This window comes from Hyaena hyaena, unplaced genomic scaffold (genome assembly GCF_003009895.1).
Source record: "Hyaena hyaena isolate Hyena2069 unplaced genomic scaffold, ASM300989v1 scaffold_43, whole genome shotgun sequence".
NCBI classification, from domain to species: domain Eukaryota; kingdom Metazoa; phylum Chordata; class Mammalia; order Carnivora; family Hyaenidae; genus Hyaena; species Hyaena hyaena.
The window spans coordinates 1,633,434-1,659,989 of NW_024080675.1; the positions used below are offsets into that span (position 1 = coordinate 1,633,434).

The 26,556-nt window shown below is 34.6% G+C and overlaps 1 protein-coding gene and 1 pseudogene across 4 annotated transcripts in view; both read right to left on the reverse strand.

The window, feature by feature from the left end:
• Window positions 1–2,203: 2,203 nt before the first annotated feature.
• The window catches only part of RCOR3 (REST corepressor 3), a 57,293-nt gene continuing 32,940 nt past the window's right edge, over window positions 2,204–26,556 (reverse strand). For 3 of the 4 annotated variants that reach the window (XM_039230082.1, XM_039230081.1, XM_039230085.1), the window contains 4 exons: window positions 22,160–22,237; window positions 13,862–13,919; window positions 5,283–5,524; window positions 2,204–4,819 (listed from right to left, as the gene is read on the reverse strand). In XM_039230082.1, coding sequence (XP_039086013.1) covers window positions 4,475–4,819; window positions 5,283–5,524; window positions 13,862–13,919; window positions 22,160–22,237 — 723 coding nt within the window. In that variant the 3' untranslated portion in view covers window positions 2,204–4,474. The remainder of the gene's footprint in view (window positions 4,820–5,282; window positions 5,525–13,861; window positions 13,920–22,159; window positions 22,238–26,556) is intronic. The other variant, XM_039230083.1, reaches the window with a different exon arrangement.
• On the reverse strand, window positions 25,246–25,689 carry LOC120230480 (annotated as a pseudogene).

Here is a 26,556-nt window from a genome sequence, read left to right on the forward strand (position 1 = left end):
CAAATTCAGTTTCTGTAGTAAGAAATTAGGGCACAGCTTGGCTGAATTCTCTGCTTCACAGTCTCTCATAAGAGGCAATGCAACCAGAGAATGCAACAGTCTATCAACAAGACATAAATCACAATCTTTTAGTTTAATCATAGAAGTGAAATCATCACCTTTGCCATTTCCTATTGGTCAGAAGCAAGGCACTACAGCCAGCTCATGCACAAGGGCATGAATACCAGGAAGGAAATCTTTGAGGGCTGCTCCAGATCTCTGCCTCTAATCTGAGGTTATTATGGGATACTTCTGAGAATGTTTTCCTGTACTTTTGCCTTCATGGAGTTGGAGGTTCCTTAATTCTATGAAGTTTTGTCGCAAATCTGTCTCTCTGTGCTGCTTGCACCTCCCCTGGTTTTCCAGCACTAAGGGTTATTTCGATTTTTGTTATATCTCGTCAGGTCAGTAAGATTTTGGAAGAGAAGAAAAATAAACTGAGGATTGTAGAGGTGAAGTAACTTGTTCAATAGAGTTGGAAAAGAGTCATCATAGTAGAGGGAAGACTTTTTTTTTTTTTTTAAATATATGTCAAGCAAGAAGTCCCTCAACAATCGACTGTTTTCAAACTCTTTTGGAAAAGCTACAGCATGTGAACGAAAGTGGTCCTGGGAATAAAGGCCTCTTGAAGCCAAATCCTGCCAATCATGAAAGCTGTTCTGGGCAGTAAAATACATAAATATCCACCTCAAGAAGTAGCTTTTGTTGTGGTGTTAATTCAGGACCTCCTTAGTTATGGTGACTGTACCCTATATATTTAAGATTAAATCATACAATACCATCCAGAGAAAAAAGACATCATATGAAACATTCCGGGAGGTTAGCCTTTATGCCATTTACATTGTGAAGACTGCTTCTAGATCTTTCCAGTTCGCATTCCCAGCATCTTTTCCGTAGAGACTCACTCACTCACATTCCAACCTTAGGATTCTAAAGTTTAAGTTAACCACATTGTAAACATCCATTCCCTTATCAGTAAAAAATAGCCTGCTTTGAATCTGGTAAACATCTCAACCCAACACTAATTCCTGGTCTTCCTCATTCTCCCATAGTTGTACTGGATTTTTGACAGCAAAAAAAAAAAAAAAAGGGGGGGGGGTGTCAAATAAAGCCACATGGCCTTTTAGATACAAACTCACACATCTAGGAGCAATTCAGTATTTTACTTTCCAACTCCATTAGTATTAAAATTTATTGCTGCAGAATATTCCTTCACTGAGGTAAAGTTATGATTCAGATTGAAGTTAGGAGTCATTATATGTGACCTATTTTGTCCTAAGAGAAGGCAATTTATGTACCCCCAGTAATGCTGTCAGAAAATGAAGCGGTTTCTTACATTTTCTATCACGTGGTTTCTCAGACTTAATTATTGGATTCCTTCTGAATTTACTTATTCTGTTATCTTCTTATGAATATCTGTAATGAATGCTTAAGTTAAAAAACTAACACATGATACTTTCATTTTCTTATGTTTCCTAGTCCAGATGTATTCATCATTTATTTTGGAGAAGCACAAGGAGAAAGATAGATCTTGCTCTGAGTTTTAAATCAGATTATTAATAACTTTGAGGAGACCTTGATACTCTAGTGTTAAGTGATCAGCTATTATTAACATGTCTGAGTAATATTCCTTTGATAGCTGGAAGAAACATTAAAAAACGATACAACATATTTACTAACTAAACTTGGTAATTAAACCAAAAAACTTGCAATATTATTTTTTTAATCATGACTGACTGTCACTTTTTGCTTATTCCCTACATTTATTCCTAAAAAAGAATGTTGGCCTATATTAATACAGAATTTTATATCCTTTCATCTTTATTCTACAATATATTTTTACTCACTTAATTATAAAATTACTAAGGAAAAGTTATCAAAACTTACCTTTACCTCCATCCATATTACACTGAAATTAAAGAATATAGAAAAATATTTTTTCATTAATATTACCAGGCATATCAATAGTGTGATTTATTTTTAGTTATGTAATGAAAAAAATACTTGGGTGTAGATTTTTCAAAAATAACCTTGACATTATGAAATGGTCATTAAAATATTCTAGATTTTGCTTTTTTATAAAAATCAATATTTAAAATTTCACAGTGAAGAGGTCCTAAATTCCTCATACAGCATGAAATTATATAAAAATAGAAGACATAGACACCTTTAACTCTTTAATCCTTTGATTAAGCAGCAAGCATATCACTCTTTCAGGCCAAACACTGCTTAAACAAAAAAAGAAAATTAATGGCGTGCAAAATATTTACAAAATATGCAAAGCACACAATAAGACATCTCACTATATACATGTGTCATATTACTAATGAAGCTCCGATTTTTCTACTGTGTGCTCTAGTGTACGTAAATAAAATCACAGCACATCCCTCAGATACAGCATCTTGGCCCATGAGTGGGATAGAACAGATTTTTAAATGAATCATAATATACTTAACAGCCGGACAGATGCTGGTGCTGACCAACGTGACTGACATATCCCACACACTGTATACTGAAGGTCTACTGACAAAAGACAAGACAATAAGAGCTGTACAATATGCACATATGCAAGACAATCTTTAGAAAAATGCTTTAGATATTTTCTTTTAAGATATATAACTGCCCCCCCTCCCCTCGTGGCTTTTAAAGTAAAAATAAGTATAAATTCTTGAATATTAAGGATTTTAAATCAGATTTTCATCTAGTTACGATCCAGGGACAGAACTATTTAAGATGAGCCAATGAGAAAGAAAAGACACACCCTGGAAAAAGTCTGTGCCAGAAGTGAAGGTCCTTCTGAAACAGTGGTCTAAAATTTCAAAGATGAAACCAAGCAATGAATTTAAATCTATAGCTCTTTAAGGCTTTAGAGCCAATGGTAAGGATTGTTTTTCCAGTATTGGGAATATGACTTCTCAAAACATAAATTAGGGCCTTACACATGTTGTGAAGTAGTCCTAAATATGAGAATGTAAATGTGCAAACATTTAGCCTTAAGTTCCACTAGGATAGTAATCTAAGCGATCTGTCCCGTTGCACAAATCATGATTCCAATATGAAATCACTGTATCAAAAATATTAGCAACACATTGTTGAAATACTATTACTTGCAAAATATTCTTTGTAGGTACTTAATGATTTATGTGTTCAATTAAGACTTGAAATGTTTTTGCTTCTTTATAAAAAGGGGTCTCAGCATTTTAAGTTAACAGCACAATTGTGACAATATACTGATACATCTTTAGATAACACAGAACAAATTCTTAAATTTATTTTATGAAATAATGTTGATGATTTAACCCTAACCAAACCCACAAGCACAGGTCGGCTGCAAGGAATACACAAATGTATCCAAATAGTACAATAGAGATTTATCAAGAAAACATCCTTTATATTAAATGTAGACCATATTAGTATGTATGAGGGCAATTTTAAATCAGAACCTAAACACAAAAAGGGTACTGTAAATAAATGCATCCATAACCATTATCTCCACGTAACTGACAAAATATCTCTTCTAAAGTCCCCAAATATAGGCAACTAGTTAAAAGCAGATAGCATTTAGAAACATTAAAAAAAAAAATCAAAATTAACTCCATTTTCAAGGAACTTATAGACACTGTACTTCAACAAATTAAGTCCTCATTTGTATGTAAAATTATTATTCCGATCCTCTTATTACTGATAGATGATGGGTCAATGACCTTTAAGTAAGGACTTTGCACTAGGACCCTAAAGTGTATGTTAAAGTGTTAGTAGGTTCAGTACATTCTTTGTGGTTTCATATAATTGCTTTGCAATTGATTAAATTGCTTTCTTTTAAAGGAATATAGTAAAATTCCTTTGGAAAAAAAAGCAAGATTTTTTGAAAAAGGGGATATGCACTATAATTTCTTAAATATGCATTAAATGAACATATGTCAAAATCTGAAATGCAGGCTATTTATTCTTGCACTCCTAACATAGGAAAATGTTGTTAAAAATTAAATTAAGGAAGAAAGAAAAAAAGTCAAACATCCTTAAGAAACTTAAGGAGATTTCACAATTCCTAAGTCAATATTCCTGTACTAAGAGCCTGGACTATGAAGAGGCAGAAATATAAAGAATCTCAATAAAATAAATACAGTAAAAATAAAACAAGAAAACCTTGGTATATAGAATACTTAATCTTTTGTTTTTTCCTTTAATGAGATCATGTCACTGAATGTATACTCTACATAGGAGGCTAACCATAGGCTTTTTGTTGTATAACATTTAGTTCAGTTGCATGAACCAAAAAATTTCTTAGACATCCACTTATGCTAGCCCATTGCCACAGAACTAGTTCGCAGCCTCAGTATCTAGGAAGGATTATTCTCTCCTCTTTTGCATCAGTCTGATGAGCACTGGTATAATGATGGGGTGAAAAGTTACTGTAGCTCTGTCCAATTTAATTTTAGTGCAGTGAGGACTGTGAATCTGTCTGAATTCCGATAAGTGACGGTGGCTGTTGACCACCAACCGTGGACAACACTGGTCTTGGGTTTAGACGGGGTGGCATAGAATTAGCAGGGCGAATGAGAGGTGGTGGAGGCTGATTTAAAGTTGGCCGGGGCTGGATGAACCGAGCCTGCTGCTGGAGTGGAGGAGGCTGCCGGTGAAGAGCGGGGGCAGCAGGCAATGTTGGACGAAGAAGTGGTGGAGGCTGGTTCAGAGTGGCAATGGGGGCTGTTGGTGTTGGAGTGGATGATGGGGCAGGAGGTGATGGACCCAGAGTCCGAGGAGCCTGTGGGGTCTGTGCCTAGAGGTGAGGAAACAAAAATACATGTATGAGATGATAGTTCCTAATGAACTTAGTACAATATAGTTTGGGCTGTCACAGGAAAAACAAAACAAATCAAAACAAAACAAAAACATAACGCCAGTGTTTTTTTGGAAGCACAAGCTTCTTTTATTTTAAACAAAACAAAACAAAAACCAAAAACCGAAAAAGCAACGAAGGTACCAAACAGGCATCTTTATTAGTAAACAACTTAACACTGGAAATAAAATAAGACTATGAAAGAACAATACACTCTCCATTCTTCTGGGATCAGAACTTAGCATGTCATTAGGACTTAAAAGTCACGAGAGGCACCATTGATTAAGTGTATTGTCAACCTTTCATGCTCATTTAGCTCGTCCTCTGACAAATTAACCTTACAGAACACCACACAAAATGATTCCTCAACTCATATGAGCTCAAATTCCATACACAAACACACCTCCTCTTCTTCATCAGTGCTCTTCCCTGATGGCACATTAGAAGCACTTTTTGTCTCCTCCCCTAAAGCAGAAGCATCACCATTAGAAGCCTGGGTTCCTTGTTCTGCTTCCCACTCCTGCAATACCTCCTCTAAGTTAAACCGACGCCTGTAGTTTACAAAGAAGTTCTTCACTTGGCCAACAGTCTTGTTGCCAATTACATCTGCAATAGCTTGAAAATCTTTACCATATTTGCGGACACCTGGAAGGCAAAGTAAATAATACACCTGTGAAGGATCAACAAGGAGAGCTGTGTGTACTACACATCATGCACACACAAAAGATACCAGCAATGAAAATCCTTTCTCATAAACTCTGCTCATTTCTCAATTCTGAGATAGAGACTAAGATATCAGGGTCACAGATGAAAACTATCAATTATGTCATTTCATCGAGCCAGCCACTTGCCTTCAACTGAACAATCAGAAACTTACCATTTTTTACATACTCAGTTATTTTCTCCAATCCTCTCTTGAACTCTCAAATACAGTCCATTTATTGTAAAGCATTGAATTCTTTGTTCCATCCTCAATTCCACATTCATTTATTTCCCTAGTAGCCAGTCACCTAAATTTGAGCAACACCGTTTGTAAACAAAACTGGATGGGAATGAACCATCTCTTTTATCCCCTCAATGGACTGAGTGAGTAGTCTTAGAGTTCCCCCATTAAGAAAAGCGTTATAATCTGGCCTTAATAGCAGCTTCAGTATGATTACTTGCCTAATCTCACCAGGGTACCAATGCACAGAAATAAGAATTTAAACATAAAAAAGGGAATCATCACAATGTGACAGACAAAAACAAGGGAAGCTATTTTGGGGAGGTAGCTGGATTTCAAACTCCTGTAACAGCTGCAAAGACTGTGCACATGGAGGAGCCCCCGCAGTACTGCAGACAGGGCTTGTTGGGCTTATCGGCACTATCTTAAATTTAAGAAGGACTGCATGTTCGGTTACTTGAGAACTTAACTTTTCATTATTGAAATTTTATTATAACAAAAGATTACATTCGATTTATGAACTTGAGGTAGTCAGTTATACTACAAAATTTGGAATGACTTCCTATAATAAGATGGATAATAAATTGCTCTTAGGGGAATTCTAAAAGGAGGTTCACTGACTCATTCTGGAAAGAGATGCACTTAGCTCAAAAGATAAAAGCTGTCAAAAATTTTCATTTTACAATTTGATAACTACTGTTTAAAATATAGAAAACAGTAACTCATTAATTAGAGATGAGAAAGGAGGAAAAAATAATGATACTTATGATATTAAAGTCCGTAACTTAACCTAAGCAACCAGAATCATGGGGATTTAAATAAATTCAACATGTATACAATCACAGAGGAGAGAATAATATGAGGATATGTTAACACCCCAGGAGAAATGCTAGATACATTCTTAGTGTACCTATTGGTATCATGTCCCCAATTATCTTCTTAAAGCAGCATCATGATATGACAAAATTCTTGTTTTTAATTTCTGCCCTTCTTTTATATGGAGAAATTGGGAATGAGTATCTCTTGCTTACATTTAACTAGCTAGGCTTGACTCTGGGAAGTTCTTTATCTTAAAGGGCATTCTGGGCAAGAAGTTTGAGATTATTAAGCTATAGTAATTTTTAATATAGTTTTACATTTATAAACTGTGGTCATTTGCTCTGTTCTCAAAGGCAAAGGCATATGGATGATAATAAATTATGACACTTAACCTTGTTTACAGCATTTAGCAATATAAATTCTCTTTAAATCCATGAGATAATGTCCAGTTTAAACTCTACCACTGAGTATAAATGCCAATGGTGACTAGGTTCCACTGAGGGTTATTTGGCAATAAAAATCCAAACTTATTTAATATTAGGAATTACTTCTATGTATTCAAGTACTTCTCTACTACTTATACTTTGGAACATAAATTATTTGAGATTGCTGCACTGAAGATAACTACTCATTAGAAATCAGACACAGTGTTCTATCGATGTACTAATTTTTACAAGGGATAATTTACATTTTAGAAATGACCAAATCTACTGAATACATGAGTTTAGAAATGAAAACTTTAAATAAATCTAAGATTAGTTCTTCTGTATTCTAGCAAGAAGTCACATTAAAATTAACTGACTCCAAGTATGAAGATATTATAACCCTCAGAATACCTATTTCTTTAGCAAAATATATTCCAAAATCTACCAGTAAGTTGTCCTCATGTCGGATTCCTTTTTATAGCTGTCCCCTTTTTTGATCTTCCATTTTATTTTCTCTTGCTCAATGGACTTTACCATATCACCACCAACACTGTTGCACTTCCAGAATTACAGACCCCCTCAAAGCAAAACTACTTCCTATAGGAGCCTTAGTTTTCCCAGACACTCTGCATGTCAAGGACTTTTTCCAAGTCACCTAGGTTCTGAGTCACCCAGGTATGTTTACTATTAAATCATGATGCCAGTCTTATATAAACTACTTTGCAAAATCTTAAGGCTCAGATCAGACTTCTGGAGTCTGGTTGAGGATCCCACTCACGTCCAGGGAACAAGTGGGCCTTCAGGAATATTAATACCCTCAGCCTGCAGGACGGCTGGGCAGGGTCTGGAATAGCCAGAGCTCCTTGGCAGTCCTTTCTGGACAACAGTAGTCTCATCTGTTTGGCCCAGTGTGTTGTGACAAATTTTGTACTTTTTTCTGTATGCCATAATGTGAGAAAAGTTAGGAAGTACTGTCCAATGAAATATTATGCTAAGTACACAGGAAGCGTTCAGGAAATAGGATTGATTTTTCTCCTCCAAACTACAAGAGTCACATATAGCTAACTTCTTTATCACCTTAACACTCCCCATGATGCTGGCTCAACAGCCTATCTTGGTTAAAAGGTGGAGTTCTTAAGTTATACTATAGCTGATAACTAGGTGAACTCAGTGAAATACCAACTGAAGCCTTAATGGGGCAGCTCTTTCAGAGGAACCCCCAGCTAGGGGGAGGAAAACCTAGCAGGGGCAGCAATGCAGAGGAACTGGCTTTAAAAAATTTTTTTTTAATGTTTTATTTATTTCTAGGAGAGAGAGAGAGAGAGAGAGAGAGACAGCGTAAACAGGGGAGGGTCAGAGAGAGAGGGAGTCACAGACTCTGAAACAGGCTCCAGGCTCTGAGCTGGCAGTCAGCACAGAGCCCGACGCGGGGCTCGAACCCACGAACCACGAGATCATGACCTAAGTGAAAGTCGGACGCTTAACCGACTAAGCCACCCAGGCGCCCTAGAGGAACTGGCTTTAACAACACAGAACATCAGAGCTACTATTTGTGCCAATTTGTATCTGGAAGCTGATACAAATTTTTTCATAATTTGTAATAAGCAAGGCCATCTGATTGCTTTATAAGCAAGGGAATTAAACACAGTAATTAAATCTTTCTTTCTAAAGATGTAAATGGCTTAGGCCCATCTGAAACATGCTTTTAAATTAAACTTCTCACCTTTAGGGCACAGAGTCAGTTTTTAAAGGTTAGTAGAATGAAACTTTAGAAAATCCTGGAAGATGTAAATTGTAAATTTCCGAGGAAGAAGAAAAAAGCATTTTCAGTCAAATTTTGAAAGTTCATTTGAAAGTTATGGTGAACAACTTGCCTTCCTATGCTGGCAGATGATACTTTATAATCTTTAACACACACTTTTAAAGTTCTGTTTGGGAATTAATATAAAAATATGACTGACATTACATTTTATAAAAGCCCACATTTTCCAAACAGTGTTCTTCATTCTGCCCCCCAAACACTATACATTCATATATATTTTAATGTGGCTAGTAACATTATAACTTCGGGGGCACTGGTAGCATGGTGTTTTCCAGCTTCGGATATGAAATTACAGACTTTTTTTTCTTCCTGAGATAGAGGGGATATCATGAGTCCACTCTTAGTAGGTTTAAAAAGTTATTTTTTTTAAATCTGATTTTGGACTACAAAAAAAAAAAAGAAGTCAAAACATTACAGTGGCAAGCTGCTTCTAGGTAGTAAAATGGGGGAGAGGGGATATTATTTCCTGCTTCTTATAACAAAATTTAAAGTGAGCATGTACTTAGTATAAATGGGAAATCCATTTTTGAAATGAGAACATGGTGACATCCAGAAACTCCAGGGATGCAGTTCTTTCCTATCAATAAAAGATTAATTTTAAACTCAAACCATTTGGGAACATGCATTTCTTTCTACCTCCTGTAAATCTCTTCAAGAATTTATATTGTAGTAAAAAAAAAAAGGTATCAACAGCAGGACAGTGAATGGTGCCATGTAGGTGAGGGCTAAAAGTTAAAATCCTATAATCTCTTTCTAATGTCTAGCCTTTCTCTTCTGAGTCTTATATTCCAATCTTTCCTACTGTAAGTTAAATTTTATCACAAAAATGCTGGAGATTTTGAATTATTAATTATTTGAAGCGCATGCATCAGAGGGCTGACAATTATACTTTTGGGTCTCTATTTTCATGATACCTGTTATAACAGAAGAAACTCTCTAAAGCAAATAGGTGTCTTTTAGCTGGAAAAACATGAATCTCCTATTTCCATTTCCTTTTGATCATTCATGTACTGGGTTATAATCCCGATGTTTTAATCAAGTGCCAAATCTGTTTTTCCCCTCCTTTAGGAATCATTCTAGCTTTTTAAAAAAGCATAAGATAAAATTAGAAAGAAGGCAATTTCTAGACTTGCAACTTCATTTCTCCTAAAAACAAATGAAACGCATAAACTACAGGAAGAGAAGGTAACATTTAACTGTAAAAGCATAACTGACTTGAGCACAGTTTTGTCGTTTCCTGTTTTATAAGAGAAGGCAGGCAATATGGAAGAAAACCCCACTAAACTAAAAATTAAAGTTGACACCTTGATAAAACTGGAAAAATTTCTTGTTGTTTACTCTAAAATAGCACTAATATTTTAGTTGGGGAATATATTATTTTTTAGCTCTAGTGATTATGAAATAAATAGTTAAGAGAAGGCCTAAAATAAATATTGTATGCCATGCTTCTGCCTTTACATACTTTAAAGAGTCAATGTTTTATACTATCATTTAAATGTATTATTTTTTGAAAACAGCTAATAATTATTCCAGTTTACATCAAAAAACCCCCCCAGAATCTAATTCTTTCCTTAATTCTTGGTAAATAAGAAATGTTTATCATATGAATATCAAGATTAATTTTAGGATAATTTCTAAAAGCACTATAGATTAAAAACAATATTTATATATATGACACAAGCCATAAACAGGGATATACCCATTAACAAACTGTGAAGACTATAATTTCACTGCTAACTAATTTGTTATAAGAAAATGCAGACACTTAAGGCTGGGACAGATTATAGACAATGTAGAAATTCATTCTAAGCAAATACTTTTAGAGGTTTAAATTAGCTGCACTGATAATATCCTACCTGGGGACACTTGAAGAATGTTACGGAAGTTTTAACATAGATAGAACTAAAATTAACATAATAAAGTGATAGATTACACAAGTATAAACAGATATTCTTGTCTGGTCTAAGCATGATTTCTCCCCTTCCAAAGGGAGAAAGAAGGAAAAATAGTTTACTATTTATTTAAATATTTATTATTTGAATGGTAGTATTTAGTTAACAATATGAGTATATGGGTAAAAGAAAAGTGGGAAATACATATTAAAGCCCTAGGAAATGATCTTAAAATATATTTATGTGGTTTTAAAAGAGTTATAACAAAAAAGTTTATTTAATAGAATTCTAAATCTCACTAAATGACACTAGAATTTACAAATTTCTCTCAAGTCACTCTAATTGTCAGCTATGAGCAAGATTTAAAAAAGCATTTAACAGATGAGTGTCAAATCAGAATATATACACAGAATGTCTTAAACATAAAGTGCTTACAAACTAAAATATTAATATCAAAACATAAATGATTTTCTACTTCGTGAAACTGAAATAGTCATAAGAATAAAAGCATCTAAAGTTTTATCACAAATAAAGATTAAAGAGAAGAAAGAAACCCAAACAACTGCCTGCTAAGATAGGTACTTCTTAACTGCAAACTCTTAAGTTAAAATAAAAACTGCAGTTATGTACCTTAACTACACTGGGACTCAGGTTCAGGTGGCATTACTATATGATAACACTGTTTATAAGACATACTTCTAAGAATTTTGTAAACGTATGGGCTCATTAGCAAAAAAGGCACTTTTTAGTTTTCCCTAAAATAATTATTTTGGTGCTTGCTTTGGCAGCACGTATGCTAAAATAACTATTTTGGACACAAATAACTCTATTTTGTTTTATGTAATAAAAACCACTTAAAACAAACAAACAAACTTAAAAAACCCAAAGAGAAACAAAAATTCCACATACAGAGTTAAAATAAATAAAAATAATGACATTAACATAGTAAGAGAGTACCTTCAAAATCCTAAGAGCATGCCTACTTCTGTACAAATTGTTACATCAGTATGATTTATTTAAGGATTACTTTTTAAATGGATATAAGAATATAATATTGAATATAACTCAGCAGAGAGGAAATGTTTGATTATATCCATAAATATTCTTTTAATATTTATAAGCTGAGATAATGTCCACATATATAGCTCAAACTATAAATGTAAATCTTGCCAATGTCCCTTCCCTTGAATGCAGATCTGCATCACATCCAACCCAGCCATAAGATTCAATGGACTCTCCCACCTAAAAAGAGTGCTGCAGAACAGGGTCAAATCCTGAATGCTCTGGAAACACCAGCCCAGATTTTCCCAAGTGAGTCTCTTCAGAAAATCTTTTACTAGGATAATTTTCTTATACTAGAGTACAGGATTAATATGTTAACCTTTAAGCAACTGAAATACTGAAAATCAGGGTTAAATTCTACAGGCTTTATTCACACACACACACACACACACACACACAGATGGACAGAAAACACAGGCTTTCCATCAATAAAAGCAATGCCTCCTCGAATAACTATGTTAGAGCTATAAGTCACAGATCTAAATCAATATGAAGCAGCCTCTTGAAAAAAAAAATTTTTTTTAAAGTAAGCTCTATGCCCAACATGGAGCTTGAACTTATGACCCTGAGATCAAGAGTTACATAACCTACCAAATGGGCTAGCCAGGTACTCCTGCTAATTTTTTAATCTGAATTTTAAATAATCTGTTTCTAATTTAAAAACAGCTATTACTGAACATTATAAACTAATTAAACTTTGTTCTGACTCCTTCAGAAAGTTAGTTCCACAGTTACAGATATGCTCAATGCACGTCCAGCATTCTGTTTATGAAATGACTATTTTGTGCTGTATACGCCAAGCAGAAGGATGACATCAGTGCGTTAGCACCCTCCTGTGACAGTTTCTAATCACAGTGGCCAGGTAATTCTTACTCACTCTAATCCAAACTGCAGACTCATCTATTAATCAGTCTTTAATTACATTATTCTCATATCCAAATGATACCTGTAGATAATTTTTGAGTTAAATAAGTTCTCTATGTTTGAATACCTAGAAATGTTTTTGAAAGTATATATGTTTCACGGGGGCCCAACTTTCTTAGATAAAAAATCTAGATAAAAAAAGAATAGCTAGTAGCTACTAGTGCTCAACACAAAGAGGGCTCAGCCAGGAAAAGCCAAATTGTAGACCAAACTTCTAATTATACAATCAGTCTTGTAGATAGTTTATCTTGAAGGGAAAAGAAAAAAAAAAAACTACAACACTGAATAAATAATATGCAGTTTGCCCTTCCTTCAGTAAGTCAAACATGAGAAAATCCAAGTTTATAATGCTTCCAATTTGCCGACAGGCCTTATAATACAAAAAGTGGTCTGCCATATAATTCAACAAAGCATTCTTATAAATAGTGCATTTAAAATGCTTTACATATATATTTTAAAAGTATCTCTTAACTCTCTCTTTTCATATATACATATATGTATAAAAATGTATTTATATATGTTTATATATGTATATATGTATATATGTATAAATATATGTATATATGTATTTATATATGTATAAATATATATATATGTATTTTTAAAGTTGGGTGTCTAATCATTCAGTGGCACATATCTCAAGTTATATATACTGAAAGTTAAATATATCATTAATATTTTCAGTACCTGACATTTATGAAGGAGAAACACTATTATACAGAGTAATCAGAAAAATCAGAAACATAACAGTTTATGCTATTAATGATGAATTATCAATGACTAATAAAGAAAATGAACCCAATTGCGGGACAACGGAAGCAAAGGCACAGAGAGACCATATGACTTGTTTGAGCTTGTCATCATCCGTCATGGTTAAGGCTGAGAATGTTTTACTTGCTGTACAGGACCCAAAATGCACAGAGGCTCAGTAAGTCACATCCACAAGAGCAAAACAGAATTCCTGGTTATCAGGACTTTGTGGTAAACACAAGAGCTTTTTCTTGATCCATTTCTAAAGAAAGGGAAGAACTATGGTCGGCACCTTTCATGACAGGTTAAATAGTTAACAACAATAACTGCTTATCTTTAATATACCTTGCACTGCTAGAAGCTGCTCCTCTGTGGTCCAACGGGCATTAATTTTCTGATTTGACTACAAAATTAAAGAGAAGTTTCCTAATGAGGATATGAAGACAGACATTTTTCCAAAGTGCTTATTTTTTTTAACTTTTCACCAAATCACAGACATGAGATTACTAAAACTCTGATTTACGTAGATTCTGTTTTTATAAGGATTAAAAAATATATTCTGAGTTACCTTTTACCCATACGAAAAGATAATGAAAGTGAAATGTACCAATTTGGGAGCATGAACAACATTCACATTTATACTCTAGTCAGAGACATTAAAACTGAGAAAATCTATTAGTCACCCATTTTCCAACTACAATGTTCCTATCACACATGGCAAGTGTTAATTTTAGCTTAGTCGTAAACATTTAAGAGAATTAGTCTTCTTTAGAGAAGATCTGTGACTCTCTTTGAAATTTTTTCTCTTCATATTTAGAATAAACCTAACCTTGCTCCACCAAAACCAGTATTATAAATGAATACAGAACTATAGACGAGGCCTAACTCCTAAAATATTTCTTTTAGTTTCTGAAGCGGAGAGTGACCCATTAGAAGAACAGAATCTTCCCCCCAAAACCTCCCCACATATCTCCCAATATTTTTGTTTAAAAAATTTCCCAAGTTTAGGATTTTTATTATGACAAAATTAAAGTATTAAACACCTAATCAAATTTCATTAGTGTATACTCACTGATTAGCACAAGGACCTCTGGCAGTAGGAGGGACAGAAATAAGTACACCAGCCTACAGAGGTTTGCAGAAGAAACTAATATATATATTGGCCTGGTGTAAGACATGGATAGGCTGGGTAAAACAGAAAGAAATACTTCCTTCGGCAACAAGTGCTTAGGTCTTATCTCACTCAAGGTCTTAGCAATAAGAGTTTCTACAGTACAAAGATGTTCTGGGTAACATCTACTTTCTCACCATGAGTGAAGATGTATAAAAAAAGCAAGCATTCAGAAGAAAGAATAAAAGAAAAATTTTAAATTAGAAAAAATTAATAGAGAAGAAAGGAAAAAAAGTTTTAAAAACACTGAATAAAGGAGGGACAAACCTAACGCAGAGAGCACTGAATACCAATTGGCGAGTTTAAAAGAGATAGCAAAGCAAGGCCAGGCAGACAGTGGATATGCCTCAAGGTTAGGATACTGGCAATGAAGCAAAAAAACAGTAAAAAGAAAAAGGAAAAGAGGGGGCTATAGGCCACAAAGCAGCAGTAATAAGAAAAGAGTGAGCCAAGGTTTAAAAGAGTAAAAAGGAAGGGAGGAAAGAAGGAAGGAAGTCCTGGAGGAAAGAAGGAAGGAAGTCCTAAAGGAAAGAAGGAAGGAAAAGCAAGGAAGGGAGGAAGGAAAAGCAAAAGGAGACAACAGAAGAAAACTCAAAATTTTAAACATATGTTTCCCCAAAAGAGGACTAACAATAGGAGACAATACTTGAGTTAATATCCAGGCAATCTGATGCAGCCTGGGCTGTGAAAGGTAGATAAAAGAGGTCCTTGGTACCCAAGGATAATTGTTCTAGAATCTTTCTAAAAGGTCCAAATATTTCAGAATAAATGGTAAAAAAAACAAAGGGTTGACTACAACTTAATCTGAAATGTGAAACTAAAACTTATGAAAATTATTTTAAAAAATAGTTAATGATTTCATTTATATGCTTCATTTTTTTATTTCTGTCATATAATAATATAATGGTATAACATTCATCAGCTTTGAAATTTATAACATGAACATATAATAGGTAGAGCATGAGCAGGGGAGGGGCAGAAAGAGGGAGACACAGAATCTGAAGCAGGCTCCAGGCTCTGAGCTGGCAGCACAGAGTCTGATGCACGGCTCGAACTCATGAACTATGAGATCATGACCTGAGTCGAAGTAGGAGGCTTAACCGACTGAACCACCCAGGCGCCCCAGTAATTTTGTTTTAAAAACTTCCAACAATTTTTTCAAGGGCCTCCCTTAATCCTTTGTTACTCAAATTCTTTTTTGAAATGCCTATGAGTCATCATCCTTTTTTCAATTGTTAACTCTGCTAAATACCATCTGTCAACAATTCTGCATGTGATTAAAGCCATTCTTTTGTACTTTCATAGGCTTTATGAAGTTTTGCATCTTTTTCAAGGTTTGCAATTTCTTTGGTTTGTGCTATATTTGCATTACATTAGCAAGGAAGTAATAAAGATGTTGATGTGATGGATGGGAAAGATAACAGCCAGAGTTAATTAGGGATCGATAGTTGGTGAGCAGAGCCTAATTTTATAAGTGCTTAGTTCATCAGTGAATATTCTCTTGTTTGGCAACTTTTGCTTATCCATGAAATCCTTTAGATTAATGAACATTTGGATACTGAGGATCTCCTTTAATATTACATTACAAGTTGTTCTGAGGATTAAATTTAGAATAGATGTAAAATATGTGTAAAGCTATATTTAGAACATACGTAAAAACCATCCAGCAAAATGCCTGAGCCAACTGAAGCTGAAGTTGATTAACTGATGTTTGTTAAATCTGAAAGGCAGAAACTGGAAGAAAAGGTACCATTAATGAAAAGAGAACAAAAAATAAAAGAGAAGTAACACGCACTATGAAAACTTATTTTCAGCTTATAAGCAAATCAGGACATGGGATAAAAACAAATAACTATTAATAAAATTGAAAGTTCAGAGTACATGGGGGATTTAAAGATGAGAGGGAAAAGTCACAATGACTGGAACAAGGAAGAAGAAAAGTTGGAAGGGCTGGACACTGAGGTAGGTTTAAGAACCGGTAAGTTTCTAAAAAGGCAAAGATGAGGAGAAGGCATATCATGTATAGGCAACAACAGATCAACAACAATTAGGAAGAAGTAATAAAAAAGCCTGGAAAGTTGGTGATATTTAACTAAAGTATCGTAAGGATAAGTTATGAAAGGGCTGTAAATATCAAGGTTAATGAGTTCACACTAAATGTAATAAGCAATCATTTTTTGAGGGAGAGGGAACAGGGGAGAGGAGGAGGGTTCTAACCAGAATAAGACTTTAAGCCTGCAAAACTGGGAGAAGGGGGGTGCTGTTAAGGACCTAAGAAGTTATAAATGCTGACCAGGGAGGTAAGGGAAGGCAAGGCTAAGATGATGACAGTAACGGGATTCACGGACAATGAGGTATTAAGCAGGACATTCAGGAGGAGCTCAGGATCCACTTGAGGCTAAAACAGATTCATCTATGTAAACGTAGTTTTTAAGGGTCTGGAAAAAGTTTGAGGGAAAACAATGGAGTCATATCTTAAATGTAAGGTTCTAGAATCAGCCTATGAATTAAAAAAAAAAGATTTTTGCTTTTAATTCCAAATTACTCTTGAAATATTCCTAGAAAGGTGGTCATGGAGACAGTCACACAATCTCTCAGTAAGTCCACATGACCAGGTATTCCTCCAGCACTGAAAGGGACCACTAGTTTTTCAGTGAATCCTGGATAAAGCCTTTGATTGAAATTTAGGGTGGTATTGAATAAAAAATATAAATACATACATAAATATTAGAATTTCCAAGTCAAGGAGACTGCCTACACAGGAGGCACATGGAAGCCAAAGCTGACTAAAGAAACAGTAGATTCAGTTCCATTCCCCCTGACTGGGGGAGACGCTTGATAAATGGAGTTCAAGCAGGGCTGCCAGCGTTACTCTACTTTCTATTATTAAACATTCTTTTTTATTTGGCTGAGTATCTGTGGTTGAGTCTGTGTCATTCAAATATATATATGATGTAATTTTAATATAGTGAAGTGATGAGCCTGTATGATGTTTCCAAAGAGAAAAGAATGAGAATAACTTGGAGAATGCTTATATTTATGTACAGAAAGGAAAATTATACCTGAGAAGGGAACATAATAGTTATAAAAGACAACATCACCTCTCAAAAGTTAAAGGAAGAAAGAGAGGCTGTCATCTATGTAAAGGGCTCGGAAAAGAGGCCAGGAGGAGTTAGAGCATAGAATTTGATCACTAGCACCAGCGTTAGCCTTAAAGAAGCAGGAAGTTGAAAACTGCAGGAAGGGGGATTGACACTGCGTGGAATTAGAAAGTCTATGTATGACAGAAAGGAAGCTGTGGAAGAAAGGGAAGACTGAAGGAGAAACAGGTCAAATTTTTTTAAATACATAGGATTCCTTTAAGTTATGGATTTTTCAATTCTCTTTTAAATTCAAGAAACTTTGGTAGAGATTTGTTTCACTTAAGGGAAGGACAACTAGAATATATCTAGGAATCTAAAACTGTGTAGTAGTTGTGGTCAGCTAGGTAGTACCACAGAGAACATACTTCTACAGCAAAGCCCAGATTGAAATGCTGTTGTTTTAAAAATAATAAAATATTAATCTAAACTAAAATAATCCAATGTATTAATAGTTACAAAATTAATAATATAAAAGGCCCAAAAAGCCTTTTAGAAGAATCTATGACATCCTTAGTGAGATCAGAAACTTCACTGCATCCTTTCCCCGCTAAATCGGTCTTCACATCTTTCTCATTTTTGTCAGTAGTAGATTCATATTATCTCTGACTTGAAAGAATTAGAAAAGGTCACCAAGTTAAACCTTTCATCCAACGCTGAAAACTCCATCCAATATCTGTAATGAAAGGAGGTCACCCGCCTATGCATGAAAACATCCACAGATGGGGAAATCTCTAGCTTCGAAAAGCACTCCTTTTTTAGTTTCTTCCTTCCTGGATTCATTAATCTCCTTGTCCCCACCCACCTACCTCCAACTAAAACAAGTCAAAGCATAACCCCACATGTCACCACTCCTCCCAACATGCTTACATACTTTCAAATAGATACATTAATTTCTATTTTGCAATGTTCTTTGGATTTATCACTTGCTGTTCACCTGACTCTACTCAAAACCCCTTTTACCATTTACTTTATCATAACTCATGTTCTTAGTATTTTAGCAGCTATAAAGTTTCCAACTTAGCCTGTGCAATACTGCCAGGATAACCTTCCTAAAATTAAAAATTTCCATTACATCCTTTCTATAGAGAGAAACTATAGGTCTTCCCATTTGACTTAATTTAAAAGGAAAACTTCTCTTCTTAGCTCTCAGGCCCTTGCCCACTGCTCTCTATCATAAAAAAGTCTCTATTGAACTCCATCTTGTTAATATCTCTCATACACTGTGTTCACTTGTCCTCTGCATCCAAGTTTGCCTTCCTAAGTAGACAACATGTTTCATGATCAAAAACTGTTTTATGTTTTATACTTCCATTGGATTCTCAATGCTCATCAGCACTACAATGAGCACATCCTAAGTGCTCAGGGAATACCTGTTGACTGGTTTTTCCCCACTGGATTTATACATAGTTTGAATGTACTGTTCAACACAAGCCAGCGTTCATATTATTCCTTCCACCTGCTCTTTCTGTACATGCAAAATTCCTATTCATCCTTCAAACTTCAGCTAAAACATCCCCCATTAGGAAGTCTTTCCTGATTATCCTAGCAAGAATGAATATTACCACTTGTTTTCCTGTAGTATTTTACTTATAAATCTATCACACAACTTTAATCATTTTGTCTTATAACATCTAGACTGTAAGGTGATTTTTTTTTTAAAGTTGATGGAAAAATCTCTCTCTTCCTCATTTTAATGTGTCCCCTCTTCCTCTCACACACTTTCCACAATGCCTGAAACAATGCCTTACATGAAATAGGTGATCAACAAATACTTATGGGAGTGAATAGACTTTCTTCACCAAATATTTTCCTAAATAAAAAACAAATACAACCAAATGAGTAAGTAAAGCATCTTAATAACTGTTTACTTCCCATTGAGTTACATCATTTAATAGTTTATTGTTCCAACGGTTAATAAAATTCTTTTGTTAGGTATTAGGTAGAAATTCTATTACCTAACATAAAGAAGAGGGGATAGATTTATTTTTCAAGGTCTTTACTATGACTGTTAATCTAGTATTTTGAAATGTATCTATTCAGGTTGTTCTCTCCTGCAAAGCAATAGAAATTACATGATAAATATAAACATATCTGAGTATTTTCTAGGTCATACATTTTTTCAAGTTATAGGAGTTCAATAAATCAACCTCAAAGTTATATTCAAACTCCACTGTATGGATGATAGAAGGTTAAGATTTTGGTGGTTTCACTTTACTATTTTTACAAAAAACCCCAAAAGATATAATAAATGTTTGACAACATCTAACCCCAAAACTGCATTTAAATGTGAGAATCAATATACAATTTTGCTATTAAATGAAAACTTTCAAAAGTAAGAGGGAGCATGATATTAATCTAGGACTCCAAATGAACTCCAGGATTCTGAAATATAGTCAAAATTTTCTCTATTTAGTAGATGTGTGACCTTGATCAAGCCAGCTAACCTCTTTGAGGCCCAGTTTTATAGTGTAAAATCATGTCTTACTTTATATAATGTTCATGAGTGATGTTATCTTTCAATTTTCTGGAAAAACTGAGGTTAGAATCATTGTTTCCTTAAAAATTTGGTAGATGTTTTCTGTAAAATTGTCTGGGCCTGGTGTTTTCTTATGAAAAAATGTTAAATTGTTCCTTTATCAGGTTTTCTTTTTAAAACAATTTGGTGAGATAGATTTTCCTATGAATTTCTAAGTTTTATTTAAATTTTCAAATTTATTGACATAAAGTTCTTTAAGGTATTCCCATGTTTTCAGTATCTGCTACTCTTTTAAGTTTATTTATTTTGACAGAGAGAGTGTGTGTATGCAGGAGCATGTGCAAGAGTAGGGGATGGGCAGAGAGAGAGGGAGACAGAGAATCCCAAGCAAGGCTCGAACCCATGAAACCATGAGATCATGACCTGAGCCAAGATCAACAGTCGGATGCCCAACGACTGAGCCACACCCAGGCGCCCCTATCTGCTATATGTTTTAAATTTAATTTTTTTTAATTTTTGTTTTTAATGTTTTACTTATTTCTGAGAGAGAGAGAGAGAGAGAGAAAGAGAGAGAGCAAGCAGGGGAGGGTCAGAGAAAGATACAGAATCTGAAACAGGCTCCAGGCTCTGAGCTAGATGTCAGCACAGAGCCTGACTCAGGCTCGAACCCACGAACTGTGAAATCATAACCTCAGCCAAAGTCAGTTGCTTAACTGACTGAGCCACGTAGGTGCCCCTATCTGCTATATGTTTTAAATTCAATTTTTAAGTTATGAAATTCTAGGCATTTAAAGTGTTTGGCTTTTATGCATTTCAATGCATAAATATAAAATTAAAATAATTTCAGTGTAAAATTTAAAATAATTTTTGTTACAATAAAATAAAGTAGGATTCTTTGTGTTAATACAAAATAATTTTATTCCTAATGATTCTTCCTTTCAAAAAGATTCTAATGAGACAGAACATGGGGCATTAGTTCTGAAGCACTGCTCTTCTGTCCTCCTCCCACCAGCCCCTCATGCATATTTCATTTGTAGATATTTCAGGCAACCCGTGATGGGGGGAGGGGCAGGGGACATCACATTAGGACCAAGTAAGATTATTTGATTATTACATACATAGAAAGGCAAGTCCCAGATATGAAGCATAGCATAGAAGTCTTTAAAAAAAAGGAATGGAGAAAAGATTTATAACAGAAGCTTCTGTAGAAAGATTTGATCGGGCTTTACAGGCATTTAAGGAGCCCTATAATTATCACAAATATCAAAAATATTAGGTTTCAGATGAAATACAAGAAAGGCCTGAGAAAAAGGTTAATCTATATCTTGTTTTTAGATTTCACATTTTCAGGGATATGAATATAAGAATGTTAATTAAGTCCACATACTAAAATCCTAAGACAAAATCTGAGTCTAAAGACAAATACCTTAAAATAAAAAATTGCTAAAATTGCTAAATGAGCTCCTCTTCTTGGAATCTTTCTCCTGTCGTATTGCCAAGTCACACAGGTAGGAAAAGGCCTCGAGCAAATATTGCTGTAGACCCAGAAATGTACTGGCCTACTCATCCATTACCTTCTACTTTCAGTGCACTGGGCCTATTCGTGTCACTGTTTCTCCCTACTTCGCTTGATATGAATTGCTAAGGGCAGGAAATAAATGAATTCACTTAAATCATTAACCAGATCTCAAAAGACTAACTATCTAAATGACAAAATAGAGACATGACAAATTACCCACATTATGACATCTTCAAAGCATTAACAACACATGTGACCAAAATAATAAATACTGGATAGATAATTCAAAGAATAAGGTTTCATACTTAGTCACATATATTCTTCAATAACATACCTCAGGAGGTTTGAATTCTTCAATTCCACCTTCCATTTTCTGTTTAAGTGCACTGTTTACTTGCTTAGCATTCTGAACCTTCAACAAAATAACCCAAAGTATGAATCAGATCACATACTTAGTAAATGTATGAATACTCAATACATGAAAAGGATATAGAATATATACCAAAACCTGCTTAAATTTTATTTCAGGAGGACAAACACTTAAACTTTATCATACTTGGGGCCATTCAACTAATACCCACATCAACTAATATATATATCAACTAATTATATATATCACTAATATATACCTTTAAACTAATAGTCTACAAATCATAGTATCTGAGTATCTTTTAACACTGTCTCCTTTTAAGACACATGGTATATAAAGGAGTTAAATTCTATTAATAAGTCTCATCACAATTATGTTTTGATCAAATAATTATTCCAATAATAATAATAATTTTAATAAGTACCATTATTGGTGCTTCACATGCAATAAATCATTTAATTCTCAAATATTTTGTGAAGTATAATCAGTTCTGCTATAACCTGACATAAGCATTCTCAAAAATCAGCTTAGTAGGCAAAATCGCACAATAAAAACCACAGGACTTATGGGGAAACAGTTAAGGACACGACACTGAAAAACCTCATCAATGACACAAAAAAAGATAGGAATCTCATAAAAATAACAGCAGTTTTATGCATTCTAAACAAGAACAAAATTCACAAATGCTTTAATAAAGATGGTACTTTACCTGGAAAAAGACCTGAGGTTGCTTATAGAAGGGAGTATCAAAACAGTTGCAGCTTGTGAGTTACTGGGAAGTGGTAGAAGGAGGTTATTTGAAATCAGATGCAAAGTTTAACACCAGATATGGATGTGTGTAGTTCATTATATGCAGTGAACTGAGGGAGATGGCACATATCTGAAGTGTATGGATATATACTCAGCAAGTGCAGTTTTTCACTGACAAAAATCAAACATAATCGAATGCAAAATTCACACTATACTCAAATTGTTTCAGTTGTATTATCAGTTGTATTGGAATAAATTCATATTTTCAAAACAAGCGTTATAGCAGAACTGACTCTACTTTTACTGTAGCCATTTTAGAGATGAGGAAGGGAGGGCACAGAGAAGTCAAGAGAAACTTTCCTTAGGCCACAGAAACAGGAGGCAGATCCCAAATTTGAACCATGCCAAGTTTTTAACTACTGTTCTACTAGAAATATTATTATTTACCTAAAATATTAAGGGTTAGTATTTCCGTTTGCTCATTTGTTTATATTTTTTTCTTGGCTTGCTTTTTTTTTTAGTTTGGACAATATTTATACAGTGATTTGTGAAAATTTTTTCCTCAGAGATCATACACATGTGGTCAGCCATGTTAGGCATACAAATATAAAATGTAAAGTCTCAGTCTTTAAAGATTTCATAGATTAGTGGGGAGATAAATAACTATAAAAGTATATAAATGCTAAAATACCCAACCTAGACTTGGAGGAAGAGAGAGAAGAGAGTGTTTTGTATATGTGTTAGTGGGTGTGGGTGGTGGGGAAAATAGGGTAAGTTTTCCAAAGAAGATGACACCTAAATTTAGTTTTAGTTTCAAAGGATTAACAAGAATTAAGCAGGTAGATAAGGTTGGGGCAGGAAATGCCTTCCAGGTAGAACAGCAGGCAGGAAAACAGGAAAGCAGTTAGGCTGGGCCATAACAAAACATTTGAATTTTGCCTAAAGACTGAAGGAAACTTTCTAAGGAATTTTAAGCAAAGGAGCAACTTAACTCATATTTTTCCTTTTAGAAGGATAATTCCAGTTGAAATTTGGAGAATGAGACAGGGTGAAGAAGATGAAAACTAATCTAACAATCCAATAGAAATACTGAGAACCTGAATTACCACAGCAGGAATGAAGGGGTGATGGTGGTGGCACACAGACAGATAAAAGAAATAACTTGGAAACAAAATTAAGATGTGTTTATAAACAGTTGATAGGGGAGAATTAGGGAGAAGAAGGAATCAAGGGTAAATCTGATCACTGACCTGAATAAGTGAGTGAACGTGGTGCTGAGACAGAATGCAAAAGGGACAGATAACTGGGGTGGGTGAGGGAGAAGTCAGTTTGGACACTACGAGATGTGTCTGGGATATAAAAGTAGTAGGATTTGTAAATCCAAGAGTGCAAACCTATACTATGTCACACATCAAATGACTAACCAAGAAAGGAGTTTAAAGCTTTAAAGAAGGTCCTTTATAAAAATCAATAAAAATAAGCTGTAAGTGAAGCAGTAATGTTAAGAATAAAAAAGTATGAATACAGGCGATTAAGTACATTTTATTCCCTCATTATTTAAAAAAATTTTTGAACACCTGGGTGGCTCAGTCAGTTAAGCATCTGACTTGATCTCAGCTCAGGTCATGAATTCACAGTTTGTGGGTTTGAGCCCACATCAGACTATGGTGCTAGCAGTGCAGAGCCTGCTTGGGATTCTCTCTCTCCCTCTCTCTCTGTCCCTCCTCCACTAGCACTCTCTCAAAATAAATAAACTTAAAAAATAAAATAAAAAATAAAAAAAATTTGAGCACTTTAAAAAAATTTTAATCATATGTTAAAAAAATAGTCGAATGACTTTCATATATCAAATCTGGGTTTTGGTTTTAATACATTAAAATGATATAATCCAATCTAACTCATGTTATCGCTTTCAGAGATACAACGCAACTGGAAATATTTTTGCCCTGCCAGTGGATATTGCTAAAAAACAAATGCCTATGGGTGCTCTTGCATCTTCAAAAGAAAAAGAAAAGAAACAGGAACCACAGTTCTCCAAGGACGGCTGTACTCCCATACTGTAAAAAACAAAACTTGCTTTCAAGAATTTCAGTATGTATTGTAACATAGATTTCATTCCTTCCGTTTGCTTGCTGACTTCTTAGATCACTTGTGTAGAAAACTATTCTCACTGCTTAACTGCTATTGGTACTTCATAGGATCTAAGTTTTAAACTTCTGTAAAGAACATTACAAGCTATTTCATGTAATTTAATTTTGTGCTGAATATTCTTCAAAGGACTTTATAAATAATACAATATTTTAAATGAGTCTCCAATTCACTTGTCTTTCCACCATATTATTGCTTTCTCCAACTTTATCTGCAAATGATCTAATTCCAGGTAAATTCAAGAGGAACCCAAGGACTGGCACTCTTCTACTAAAGCCAATGACCATAGGAAAGCAGCCCCTGAAAACAAGAAAGAATCAATAAACTTAAAGACCATACTTATCAAAGGGCCAATCAACAAGGACAACAAATACACCACCCAGGAAAAATCCTGTAGCTTTCATGTTATGTTTTTGAAAGAAAAATCTGAATGTTCTTTGTAAATCAATTACAAAAGCCAGGCTAGTAACAAATAAAACATTTCCAATAGCCAGTAGTGCATTGTCAAATATGAGAATCATTCCGAAGAACAGGAAAAATACTCCATACCCTGTAAATCACACTCCAATTCTTTGGGTGTCCAGTAAGGAGATCATGGCTGCAGTGGTGAGGGCAATGGCAACAGAACCTCAGGGTGTCCAGGGAGTGAAGCAAAGTCAGGAGAAAAGCCAGGAAGCAGCCTAGGCAAGAGCCTTCACATCTTCTGGAAAGATGCAGCCACCCCTACCTCAGCTTCAAGACCACTCAAGCCCTTTTTAAAAATATTACAAAGTGTTTTAGAAGGTCTATTAAGAGAAGGAGTGCTGCTGAAAAGCCATAAAATACCTAGGAATAAACCTAACCAAAGATATGATATCTGTATGATGAAAACTATAGAAAACTTATGAAGGAAATTGAAGAAGACACAAAGAAATGGAAAAACATTGCATGCTCATGGACTGGAAAAATAAATATTAGTTAAAATGTCATTACTACCCAAAGCAATCTACACATTCAATGTAACCCCAATCAAAATTGCACCAGCATTCTTCTCAAAACTAGAACAAACTATCCTAAAATTTGTATGGAACCACAAAAGACCCCGAATAGCCAAAGTCATATTGAAGAAGAAAACCAAAACGGGAGGCATCACCATCCCAGACTTTAGCCTCTACTACAAAGCTGTAGTCATCAAGACAGTATGGTATTGGCAAAAAAACAGACACATAGACCAATGGAATAGAAGAGAGAACTCAGATTTGGACCCAAAAGTGTACAGCCAACTAATTTTTGACAAAGCAGGAAAGAGTATCCAATGGAAAAGAGACAGCCTCTTTAATAGACGGTGCTGGGAGAACTGGACAGCAACATGCAGAAGAATGAAACTAGATCATTTTCTCACACTATACACAAAAATAAACTCTAAATGGATAAAGGACCTGAACGTGAGACAGGAAACCATCAAAATCCTAGAGGAGAAAGCA